The 13,423-nt window shown below is 39.6% G+C and overlaps 1 protein-coding gene across 1 annotated transcript in view; it reads right to left on the bottom strand.

The window, feature by feature from the left end:
• The window catches only part of kcnh3 (potassium voltage-gated channel, subfamily H (eag-related), member 3), a 189,788-nt gene that overhangs the window by 46,558 nt on the left and 129,807 nt on the right, over positions 1-13,423 (bottom strand). The window contains exons 3-4 of the mRNA XM_026143940.1: positions 5,437-5,571; positions 1,077-1,216 (exon numbers count right to left, since the gene is read on the bottom strand). Coding sequence (XP_025999725.1) covers positions 1,077-1,216; positions 5,437-5,571 — 275 coding nt within the window. The remainder of the gene's footprint in view (positions 1-1,076; positions 1,217-5,436; positions 5,572-13,423) is intronic.

Below are 13,423 nucleotides of genomic sequence, written 5' to 3' on the forward strand. Positions count from 1 at the left end.
ACCCAACAAATATCCCACGCGTGGGACTAATAAAGGTTATCTTTATCTTTTGCTTTTTGACACACAATCATTTACTCAAGCTGAAATATTTGGATTGTGTTGTCTCTGTTACTTTAAACCACACACCTGCACCAACAGCCGGGTGCACTGCTTTAATGCTCAACTCTTTTTCAGTCTGAACTCATGCTAAGGCAAATAATACAAGCTACTATGCTATCAGTGGCTTCCCCGTTGTTTAGTTCAGGGACTGCTGTTGCAACTAGGGGAGCAATTAAACTGACTGCCTTTCATCATAATGAGGCAATAACCTTTTTTTTTCTCCCATCTCCAGTCTTTGGAGAATCTTTTCATGGCTGCATAACATGTATGTGAATTAAAAGTTTTGCATGAATAAAGTAAACTCATGATTTTAACTCTGTCACTTCAGTGTCATCACCAGTGCCAAAGTCCCAAGTGTGAAGCTAATGACTGAATGAGAGGCAGTCTGGAGCCAGCCTGGCATACAATAACACTTCCTCTGGCATCCAAACATGTTTCGTTTTTATTCTAATATGAAAAGAATATTCCTGGCCACAAACTTAGCCTGCAGCCAGTGAATTTACATTCCTAAATTTAATGCTTCTCACGTAAACATAGTGGAAATACTGCTAACCCACCCAAGCCCTACGCTTGATCTTTATCCAAAAAACCTCCTCGAATTTGTCAGCAACAGCTCCACACTTCACTGTGTCCACATCGCTGATTGAACAGACTAGAATAACTCACATAAAACTGACATGTAACAAAAACATTTGACGTAAGCAAAGGTAGACATACAGTCAGAGCTATATGCTGTTTAATGAGCATTACAGCGTTGTCCTCATTCTGGGACCTCCACAGCAGACATGGTTAATGGAAAAAAAGAAATACATTAACTAAAAGTTCTTGACTTTGTTAGTGTGCAGCTTGTTTCACGTGTAAGGAAACTCCCGACGCTGGCGTGGCAGCTTCATGGGTTGCTGCAGAAAGATGTTAACCACACAGAGAAACCTCAGTCATGTAGATGTAGCTGTAAATATAAAAGGAGAGAAACTCACATTGTTGATCTTGAGCTTGCTCTTGTCTTGTTTCTGCAGGTGTCCTGACAGGTGATAGAGCACAGCTCTGCTGCGGCGCCGATTGGCGTTGAAGCCCGGAGGGCGAGTCACCTGATGCACCTCCAGACCCGTCTCTTCATCTGTGGAGGAGACAGAAACATGCTGAGCTTTGATGCAAGAAACGAGAGGAATTTAAACCAGTTTCTGTCTCATCTGCTGCATGCCAACTAAAGCGCACGCATAGCTCAGAAGTAATGCTTTGACTGCTATCTTTTTATTTCTACGTGTAAGGCTGTGAAAACATAACATAAAGTAAAGAGGTCTGTTTAGGACACGCTCACAGAGTCTGTGAAAAACTAGAAAAGCTGAGATGGACTGATGGAAGGTTGCTTCTTTTTCATATATTGGATAGAATTAACTGTATGGTTAAACATCTTTACACTGACAGAAAGAGAAATTTTGTTGTTTCGCTCTATTTCAGATCAAAGCTAGATGTATGTGGCCCCCGATGAGTTTGACACCCCAGTCCGGGTCCAGGTCAAAGTTTATCTGGGTTAGGGTTTGTTAAGGATTGGATATTAACCCGACCTATAACTCTATATGGGACGCTTATAAGCTCATGAACCGAATGAACTGTTGTTGAGATACATGAAAAAGGATGAAGCCTTCTGAATGGTACTCCCTGACCTGGATTACAGAATCAGTAATATTTACCAAGACCCACCAAGTATCTTATTCATATCATAACTTTCATCATCATCAAAAAAGAGAAAAGGACTGAAACCGAGTGTGCTGAGGGCTCAACAGATAGATTAAGAAAAAGATTAAAGGAGTTGTTCTTTGTAAAGCTATTATTCAGATAGAAAATATTTCCTCTATTTCCACTTTTAATGTCCTGTTTCAACTGTTGCCCTGTTCATAACATGATTTATTATAACCATGGCTGGAAAGTGCCCACCCAAGTAACCAAATCATTTTCATTTTCAACAAGCAAATTTGATTTGTACATAATATCTTGGCTGGATTTCAGGCGGTTCAGATAGTGTATGAAGAAAAGCATCTGTGCCTCTTTCCACATATACAGCATGGGGTTATTCAGAGGACCATCACTAACTAACACACATGCACACGCACACACGGCCTTAACAAGGTGTGTGTTTTGTGTCAGAGGGAAGAGCTGCACCAGCACCTGTTTTGACAGATATACAAAAAGAAGGCGTGTTAGCTGGGCAAAAGTGTAGCTGCAGATATTTTTATCCTTAGAAATTTTAATCTGGGGAGTACGTAGACGTTTTTTCCTGAGCTACATTATTGCTAATTTTAAAGATATCAGCACTCAAGGTCAGAGAAGGGCGAATGAATAATTTTACAGCTGCTAATACAAGTCTCATTAACGTCTCCTTGAAAGCAGTTTCTGAGACACAGGATGAATTGAATGCACTTTGTTGCTTAAAGCCGTCAGCCTTTTGCTGTGTTTTCCCCTTCGTGTCTAAAGGACAGTTTGAAGATGAAAATCTCGTCTTTAATGTTTACTCAGCACACAGAAACACTTGTGACATGTTATTCTTCACAATCTTTTGCAAACCCACAGTTCTCATTTTGTTCAAAGTTTACCCTAACCCAGTGGTGAGGCTTCTAACCCGAGCTTTTTGTTACCAAATCCCTCACCAGCAAGGAAAAATCCCGGCAGCAGCCAGTGGTTCCCCCTCAACCTCTCAGCAGATATACCTATGATGTCAGTTTTTCAGTTACCTCATGTAGAAAATATGGCGTGTGACACCTGACCTTGAGGCCGAGCTCACTGAGCTTCAAACTTGTCTGCGAGTTTGAACAGATACACCTACAGTTGTCGCATTCACAGGAGTCCACGAGGCCCTCCTGTTAGCTTGCCGGGCAGGGTGATGACAGTACCCCATCAGACTCGTGATTTTCATGATTTTCTTTATGCATTTCTTTAATAAATGATTGTAAAAAGTGAGGCACTTGCTTGCACTGGTAAAAAGAGTGATCCTTTTGTTGAATCCAGCTGAGATTTCCCATCGTTTACATCATTCCTAAAAGGCTGCCAGGGTAGCACGTGTCTAAACTTTTCAATAAGATGCTTTAAACTGTTATTGTGATAATTCTTCAGCTCTCTTATACTAGGACTGTGTTAAATGAGCAGTCTACCATCATGAAAATAACTCCCTTTTCTATGACATAGAGAAAATCACATGGATTTCATACAGCAGTGGTGCCACTTCAGAGAAGGTGAGCCCACCATGAAGCATTGCAAACAGCAGCTCTGAAAAGCAATGTTTAAGAAAAACCCCCTCCAACTCTGAATATTTCCACTTCATCTCGAGTGCTCTGATTACTTTTCTTCTGGTCTCCTTAGACGATTGCTATTCATCTCTGAAATTATAGTATATGCTGACAGCATTTACAAGGTTAGAAGGAAGCTTTAGTTCAGTATAAATGTGCTGGATTGCTATTTTTCTTCACACCTTGCAGTGAAATGCAGTACACACACCTGCAAGATATTCACATATTTTACTTTGTACACCTGTTTGAAGCACAGAGAAACATCTTCTGATGCAGGGGTCAATCAATAAAGTTTGCCCTGAGAAAAATACAATTATGCCCCTTTTTAATGGTCAGGTACCAGGTTATGCTGTTGTTTCTATGTTCTTTAAGCACATGGGCAAACAATGAAAGAGAAATGATAGAGGTGGGTTGACCTGCTTTAGGGCAGGTTTCTTGGTTTGTATACATATTCATTATGCAATGCTACAAATTCACAAGAACCAGATGTTATTATAGAAGCAACAGAAACAAACATAACATATCAGCAGGTTAAGGCATTAAAACTTATTATTCTGTGAGCCACATCACTGTCAGCCACAGTGATCTTCTTTCCATTGATAAAGGACTAATACATTGTATCCTATGCTGAAAGAAGGAAGCACGTTTTCTTAGTATTTAGAGAGATCGTGGCTGATACTGGCTAACCAATGTTATAAAAAACAATTTTAAAATAATCGATGTATGTGCCGATTTGCTTTGACCTCTCCAGCACATTCACGCATGTAAACAAACCAGTGCATGCAAATGAATATGCAGGCTGACCTGATCACCCTTTCCTCCGTTCGATATGTACAACAGTAAAGTGTACAAAGGTAGCATGACCCATACAGCATAACAGTAGTAATGAAATGATTCTTTATGTCGTGAGCAGAGAAAAATGATTCAAAGCTATTTATAAGATGTGCTTTTTAATGTCAGTGGACGCTGCACTTGCCAATAACCGATTCCTGTCTGCCTCTAATTAACATGCAAATATTACCTAGTAATTAAAATTGCAGCCTCGCTCTTCACAATTCAGTATTTTCACCAATTCTCAAAATGTGTGCGTAATCTGGTTCTCAATGTACATCTAATACGAGGAAGCCATTAATATTAATGAGTTCAGTACACTGACAGATTCTTAGTGAGATTTACACTGGGGAAATAAGCAATTCAAATTATTAATTGATGCCTTAATTGTTGTTTGCTTGAAATGACAATAACTACAGCGGAACTGAAAAGCTGAAGGGCCAAATGTTCTGCCTGCTTTCACCATTTCCACGGGTGAAGAGTAATTAAAATTAGGCTCACACTATGGCAGCATAACTAGATAACTGCTGACATGAAATGAAACATAAACATGGGGACATCCCTAACACAGAACAGATATTACTTTATGCAAATTTCATGTTATTTATCGAATACTGCCATTCTACTGGCCTGGGACAGATATTCTCAAGTTGCCTTGAGGCGCTAACCACGGCAATATTACACACCAATAATGAGAAATAATAAAATCCACATGAGGAGGTTGAAGGGCTGAAATCACACTCAATTTACCACTGAGATTACAAAAAATATGAAATCAGAAAAGAATAGGCTTCAATATCAAAATAAAGCATCTTAATTTGTTTGATATTTGGATTTATTAAACTGCTGACGTGGTTCATGCATATGTTATGGCTTGTTGTGTTGTCACTTATTGTTTCCTGCCCTGTTTTCTTATTGTTTTGTTTTAATTGTCTCATGTTTTTACTGACTGTGAAACACTATGGTGAACTTTGTTGTTTTTAATATGTGCTATATAAATACACTTTGATTGATTTGATTGATTGATGTTTGTCTTGGATTAATTCGTTTAGGTCGGTCTTTCCTTGTTTATTTTTACATGTTTGTAGAACATAATAAAGAACAATTACAAGGATTTCATAGATTTTCTGGCAAATAAATAAAAATGTCCTTTTGGCAGCCATGCCGCTGTCAAAATTTTGGGCCACGACTGTAGTGCCAGCTGGCGTCTTTTATACAAACTCACCAGTTTCAGGTCCTTGCTCAGGGTCCTGCTCCTTCTTCTTGTCAGTGATGTCTTTGTGGGACACGAGAAAAAGAACCACCTCGCCCTTCTCATTCTTAATCGGTACAATGTCCAGAAGACACCAGAACTTTGTACCTGGAGAGAAAAATAAATGCAAACCTACAATTAATGTGGTCTTTCGTAATACAAAAGTGGAAGCGGTTAAATCTTTTTCTCCAATGTACCAAATGTTTCAGTCCTATACATCACTTTTAACAGACAAAGTCTGTGGAAGTCTTTACTGAACTATTTCTGATGCTCATAAATGTGAGTTATATGTGAGTTTACATTTTAAACCAAGCGAAACAGTGTCTGACTCATGTTATCTCATTTTTTTACATTATTTTAATTTGTTAATTTTCCAATTAGTGGTAAAAAAGTGGCATTAACCCACCGCAGACTGCTGTTACCTCAATATTAATGATGTGACCAGCAATGTTTAATGTTTAATCTGGCTGCCTACTGCCGTGTACATGCCGCTGAACACAGACTCAGACTCAGAAAAAAAACCCCTGATGAAATTGGCTTCAGGAGCAGATTACTTTGACATTTTAGACAGACCTTTCCTTCCATGTGCAGACACAAAACAGAGCAGGCATCAATCACACTGATTAAGTTAAAAATACCATAAAAGAGGAGCTGGGGTGGACGTGGGTTGCAAAGTTGCATGCAGATGCTCAGGAACTGTGGGTAGGCTGAAGTTGCTTAAATAGCCCTAAAATTATTCATAAGGAATCTATTAAAATGTGAGCCATCATCTAACTTGTACTGAGATCAGCTGATCTGCCTGAACAGGCCCGAAATGAACTAAATAGATGAATTTTGCTAGTTTTGAGTGAAACTACATACCTTCACAACATTAATCTTGCACACTGAAAAATGGTACTTAAGGGTACCTAGTATGTTTTTCTCATTTTATACAATATACAAGATCATGTGGTGTGTGTTAGGTTTATATTGTTGATTGTCATTTATGCTTAGAAATATATACTCATATATTCTTAGAGTTTTATAATCGATTGCATAATGATAGAGGTCTGATCCTTAGCAGTCTGCAAAGACTCTGTGTGCCTCCAAGAGCACTCTGGCACACACACACATCTTAAGGTCATGAGAGAGGTCATACCTTCTCTTACTGACATATGGTATAGGAGAACACCTACTCTGTATCTGGTTAAGTATAAGAGCCCTTTGTTTGAATGAACTGCTGGACTCCCTGGCGCCAGTAGGTGTGGGGAGTCTTCACAGGGTCACATCTTGACCCCGCACACACACACACACACACACACACACACACACACACACCACACACTTGTTCACATGTATGTCTGTGTAAGATGTGTATGTTTTAACAGGAAGAAACTCCAGCAGAACCAGGCTCAGGGAGGGGCAGGGCCATCTGCTGTGACTGGTTGGGGAGTGAGGAGAAAAGAGCCAGAGATCAATAAGAATTAATGGTTAAATACAGAGTGGTTTAGAAACCCACTGAGTCAAAACCAGGAGTGAAGAAGAAATGTGAGCAAAGTGTAAACTTGCAGCTTTCATTTAAGCAGTTAAACGTTGACTTCTTAGTCAACTGAACAACAACCATGTTCTCAATGAACCCAGAAAACTCATTAATATCAAAGCTGAATGTTTTTGGAAGTAGTTTTTAGTTTGTTTTTAGTTTTAGCTATTTTAGGGGGATATCTGTGTGTGCAGGTGACTATTACTGTGCATAATTATTAGGCAACTTAACAAAAAACAAATATATACCCATTTCAATTATTTATTTTACCAGTGACACCAATATAACATCTCCACATTCACAAATATACATTTCTGACATTCAAAAACAAAACAAAAACAAATCAGCGACCAATATAGCCACCTTTCTCTGCAAGGACACTCAAAAGCCTGCCATCCATGGATTCTGTCAGTGTTTTGATCTGTTCACCATCAACATTGCGTGCAGCAGCAACCACAGCCTTCCAGACACTGTTCAGAGAGGTGTACTGTTTTCCCTCCTTGTAAATCTCACATTTGATGATGGACCACAGGTTCTCAATGGGGTTCAGATCAGGTGAACAAGGAGGCCATGTCATTAGTTTTTCTTCTTTTATACCCTTTCTTGCCTGCCACGCTGTGGAGTACTTGGACGCGTGTGATGGAGCATTGTCCTGCATGAAAATCATGTTTTTCTTGAAGGATGCAGACTTCTTCCTGTACCACTGCTTGAAGAAGGTGTCTTCCAGAAACTGGCAGTAGGACTGGGAGTTGAGCTTGACTCCATCCTCAACCCGAAAAGGCCCCACAAGCTCATCTTTGATGATACCAGCCCAAACCAGTACTCCACCTCCACCTTGCTGGCGTCTGAGTGGGACTGGAGCTCTCTGCCCTTTACCAATCCAGCCACGGGCCCATCCATCTGGCCCATCAAGACTCACTCTCATTTCATCAGTCCATAAAACCTTAGAAAAATCAGTCTTGAGATATTTCTTGGCCCAGTCTTGACGTTTCAGCTTGTGTGTCTTGTTCAGTGGTGGTCGTCTTTCAGCCTTTCTTACCTTGGCCATGTCTCTGAATATTGCACACCTTGTGCTTTTGGGCACTCCAGTGATGTTGCAGCTCTGAAATATGGCCAAACTGGTGGCAAGTGGCATCTTGGCAGCTGCACGCTTGACTTTTCTCAGTTCATGGGCAGTTATTTTGCGCCTTGGTTTTTCCACACGCTTCTTGCGACCCTGTTGACTATTTTGAATGAAACGCTTGATTGTTCGATGATCACGCTTCAGAAGCTTTGCAATTTTGAGACTGCTGCATCCCTCTGCAAGATAGCTCACTATTTTTGACTTTTCTGAGCCTGTCAAGTCCTTCTTTTGACCCATTTTGCCAAAGGAAAGGACGTTGCCTAATAATTATGCACACCTGATATAGGGCGTTGATATCATTAGACCACACCCCTTCTCATTACAGAGATGCACATCACCTAATATGCTTAATTGGTAGTAGGCTTTCGAGCCTATACAGCTTGGAGTAAGACAACATGCATGAAGAGGATGATGTGGACAAAATACTCATTTGCCTAATAATTCTGCACTCCCTGTAAAGGTTCAGATTGACTCCCTCTATATTTTCATACATGAAGGTGTTCTTAAGGTGTCCTTTTTTTCTCATTGTACCCACTGTACCAAAATGTTGATTTAGCCTTTTTGTTTTTTCTTGATTAGGTTTATTCTGTCTTGTCTAACCTTGGCCTCCTTCCCATGGACAAAGCTCTTGTTGACATTTTCCATCAAAAGCAAATTCAGGCTTTTGGACTTACCTCAGACCTAGTCATTAGTCAATTGTTCAATTACTTGTGAGTCTGTGAAAATGGAGAAACTATGTAAAAATATCTGTAATCATAAATGGAGTGTTTTTATCATTTTTGAATTAAAGCTCAAAGACTATCAATCACATCTTAGTTATTACTAATTTAGAATAGAGAAGAGCAGACCTAATTGTATTATGAGAGTATGTTCACACTGCTCTTTCAGCATAGAGGGATTTGCTTTGCCATCTAAACCCTCAGAATACACATGGTGTGTTGAGGAGGTGTGGTGGCCCACAGATAACACACACACCTTCACTACAGGAGAGTCGCCTGGCTGCCTTACCGAGGGCTGTGATCACTGCCAAATATAGATGAAATAGCATAATTAAAGCTGCTTGTCTATGTGTTGACACTATCAGAAATGTATTTAAACTCGAGCTAAATCAGTTCTAAAATCAAGTGATCTTAAAAAGTAATCAACACCAGGCTTGGATACATACATGGTAGAAATATCCTAAAAATCACAGCTGGTCTCAAAAATGCTGCTCTTCCACCTCAAAAATATTTATGCCCAAAATGATGAATAAGTAATCTGATTACATGTACTGTTGTAAAACATTTTATTCTGTTACCAGTGTTCATACACTTAATCACCAGATCACCACAGAACTGGTCAAATGAAATGTACTTGACTGGTATACATTCAGTTTGTACAAAGCATATGTTCCATAATAATTAATCATTTAAATAAATAAATCTTAGTTGTGTTCCTTCATGTCATCCAAGAACAGATTTTTCGAGTACGTAAATCTTTAAAAATGGCCCAAATATGTAATTTATCCTTTTAAAAGCACTTCCTCATGGAGTAATACATATTTGGTTGCCTAGCAACAACGATGATGAGATTGATGTATGTGGGACTGACTTGAAATAAAACGTGTGTAACATGAACCAGTATACACAGATGGTTCCGATACTTTCAGATAATCTTCACGGGGTTTATTGACAGTAGAACAATAGGTGAATAGTGCATTACCAGCCTTGTCCCTTATATAAGGGTACCAAATAAAACATTTAAGCCCTCTTTACTGTCACATAAATGCATGAAATCAGGCTAAAACTTGTTGCTTTGGTTTTCTGTTACCCATCTAAAGCTCTGATTTGTGATGTGATGGGCTGCAACTGGTACAGTGCACACTGTTTCCTGGAGCTCTGAGACTTGTGCCAGAATAATAAGGGGATCATGTATGTAAATAATACATTTAAACAAGGAAGAGGATTTCTTCAATAAAAACATAAGCCATATTGAGGCCAGATTTGTCCCTGTTTGACTGGAACACGACAGTAAACAACAGTGCTGGAAACAGCATGTGCTCTCTTCTGTTCTACCTCTGTTTGCCTAACTCGAATGATGATATCAGGATAACTTATAATACAAGTTAGAACATTTTAAAAGTAACAGGTTCTCTTTATGTTTGGAGAGCTGATCATAGAAAATTTGGTCTTTATAGTAAAAAATGAAGTTTGCCAAAAACATTTTTGGCAAATCTGATAGAAGCAAACAATTTAGTGCCAACACACACGGGGCCTATTTGGAAATCACTGAAATGAGAATAATAAATCAACAGCATAAAGAGTGCATGGAAAGCATTAAAGAGGCACTACTGTCTGCTTTTGAGCTCTGCTTTTAATTTGTATTTGTTTAGATTGATCTGTCAAATTGAGTATGAATGCCTATCAACAGCTACCATGCCTCACATCTGATCTCCTCAGAATTATCCACTGAGCCTTCTGATCCATGCAGGGCACGAGGATTTTGAAGAATACCTTGAGGAACTAAAATTGTTAAATCAATAATTTGTCCAAATTATATATAAAACATGTGGACGTCACTGTTATTTTTAACTTCACAGTCAAGCTAAACAGGCAACGATTCAAATATATTAGCAAATAATTATTGACTTGAAAGGAATCATGGCTCCCTCTGCCTCTCACCCTATGACATCAAGGATCGTCTAGGGCAGCGATCCCCAACCTTTTTGTTTTTATGTCCCACAATATTTTCACGGACCGGCCTTTAAGGTGTCGCGGATAAATACAAAAAAAATAAAACCAGTATTGGTGATCTGACAAAACACCCCACCTATCAAGTAACTTGTTACTGCGCATGCGCACAACTCAAAACGGCCATGATTTCTGTGTTAATAGTACACGCCTATTATTTGATTCTACCCTGATCTCGTGTGTGCAAAAGAAGGTTAGTGTTATATGTTTTACTTCTTTATTACAGTTGATTCTTGTTTTCCTTAAGCTGTTGTCAATTTGTTAACTTTTCAAGCTAACATGCATTGTCACGGACCTGGTTCCGGGGACTCGGGATCCGTGAGCAGTGTGGACTATTATTATTATTATTATTATTTGAGGTGTGTGTCTTCTGCATTGCTGCTGTTCCTGTGCTCCCTGTTTGTGTATTGGCAGGTGTGTGTGGGTGCGGTCGTGATAGGCACTGGTGGGTGTGGCCCTGCCAGCAGACCGGTCACATCCAAGGCTCTTCACACACACCTGGTGCTGATCAAGCCTCGTCGGGGGAGCTACTTTAGAGTGTGGTGGAGCGCTCTCCGGCGGGATCGTTGAGTGACTACCCATCAGTGTTTTCAGCCAAATCAGTGAGTGCTAGTCTATCGCTGTTTAGTTGTGTGTTAACGGCTGCCTCTGTGGATTTTCCAGCAGGAGTGCGGGAACGGGAGGGCGGCGAGCACACGTATCACGGGAGCGGAGACACGGAGCATGAGCACTGAGGAGAAGACACGGCACGGGAGTTGGAAACGCACGGGGATGTATTGATTGTGTACTATTTACTTCACTGTAAATAAACGCACTGCATTCATCGCACAGAGTCCTGCATTTTGGGTCCTCCTTCCCCACATCCCCCCACATTTGCCCTGGCAAACCATGACATGCGTTTTGTTTTTTGTGCAAAAATACTCCAATTTGGAGTCTCAATTGAAGTCATATTTCAAGTCTTGATTTAGTGCTTCTAAACTTCTGTAAACTGGCGTACAGCGTAAACCTTGTCAATTAATTTTAGTCCTCCTGCAGTTAGTGGGCACCACTCTCCGTTGTTATGTCGAAGAAAGTAATATTGCACTACATACTTGTACCTAAATAAATACAAGCAGGAAGCACGTTTTGATAGTGTGATTTGGCCGTCAGAACGTCCTACCTATACATATGTACGATGGAGGCATAAACCACGTAAGGTTTACTATAAATTTACGCTATGGTAGGATGTTTTGACAAAGTAGGATGTTTTGATTTAGACTTATTCATAACACACGGGAAAAGACCCAGGGAAACCGAGTTAACGATAAAAACCGATAAAAATCCAGAAAACCATCCATTTCACACCCGAGCCTCAACTCTCGCGACCTGGTACCAAACGACCAATAATGTACCCCGGGGGTTGGGAACCGCTGATCTAGGGTACCGTTGCTTATTTGCCCATTTGTCTTTGTTTTGTGATTGCTTGAGCAAAATAATTCATATTACCTGAAAAGTGCTTTTATTGCAACACTGATCAGTTTGCAGTTTTGTTTTTCAAAGTTGTTCCCGTCCATTTACTTACCTGTTATTAAAGGGATTACTGAGAAGCTTGGGGTATTTTATGACTATGTGCTCAGTGAATAAATAATCATTATGAAATTGTGCTAAAATTGTGCTTAGAAGAGAATTGTCATGATCTGAGTGAGCCAACTGGATATAAATGTGTTTGTTTTTTTCTTGCTCCTCTGGAGAACTGCTAAAATGTTAATAAGAGCTAGTGAAGAGCGGATAAAAGCACGAAACGCTTCTAATTTGTGACGTGTGCATTTGTGGGAAACAAGTTTTTATAACCTTCTGTTGTTATAGCCTTATATCTCAGAGGAGCAGATGTGTCCTCATCTCCCTGTGCTACTCTTCTATCTATATGTCACCCACTCCCCTTATTATTTATTTGACTGAGCCTTTGCCCCTGTGCCAGCTCGCACACACCATTGATTCATTAACAATTAATGAGTGGATGAATGTCTGGCCTTTCACTAGCTTTGTTTCACTTAAGTTTTTCATTTCTCTGCTTGGCTGTTGCTCTCCTTCTCTCCTCGGCACACTTTTAATCTTTCATTTCTTCGTTTAGCTAATTGTCATTAGCCAGAATCAGTTGTTTTTAGTTGCTGAGTTTTGACTTCTTAAGACTGTGACAACGAAACAAGTGAGGTGCAAGAAAAAAAGCTCTTTGGTCAGCTAAAATATATTAATACTACCATTTGTACAATCCATTGTAAATAGTAATTTGTCCTCTGTTGTTATACCTGTGAAGCTTAAACATGCAGTAACTCAGCGTCTACTCAAGAAACCTGCTCTTGATCCTGATATTATTGCAAATTACAGGCCTAACTGAGTTGGGTTTTTTTCAAAAATTCTTGAAAAGGTAGTTTACAAGCAATTAATGTCCTTTTTAGAAGAACACTGTATTTTAGAAGTTTTTCAATCTGGTTTTTAAAGCTTTGCATAGTACAAAATCTGCCTTTTTAAGAGTTTTTAATGATGTGTTTTTAGCACCTGACTCAGGTGTGTTATTATCGTGCTTTTAGATTTAACTGCTGCCTTTGATAC

Source organism: Astatotilapia calliptera, chromosome 16, assembly GCF_900246225.1.
Source record: "Astatotilapia calliptera chromosome 16, fAstCal1.2, whole genome shotgun sequence".
NCBI lineage: Eukaryota > Metazoa > Chordata > Actinopteri > Cichliformes > Cichlidae > Astatotilapia > Astatotilapia calliptera.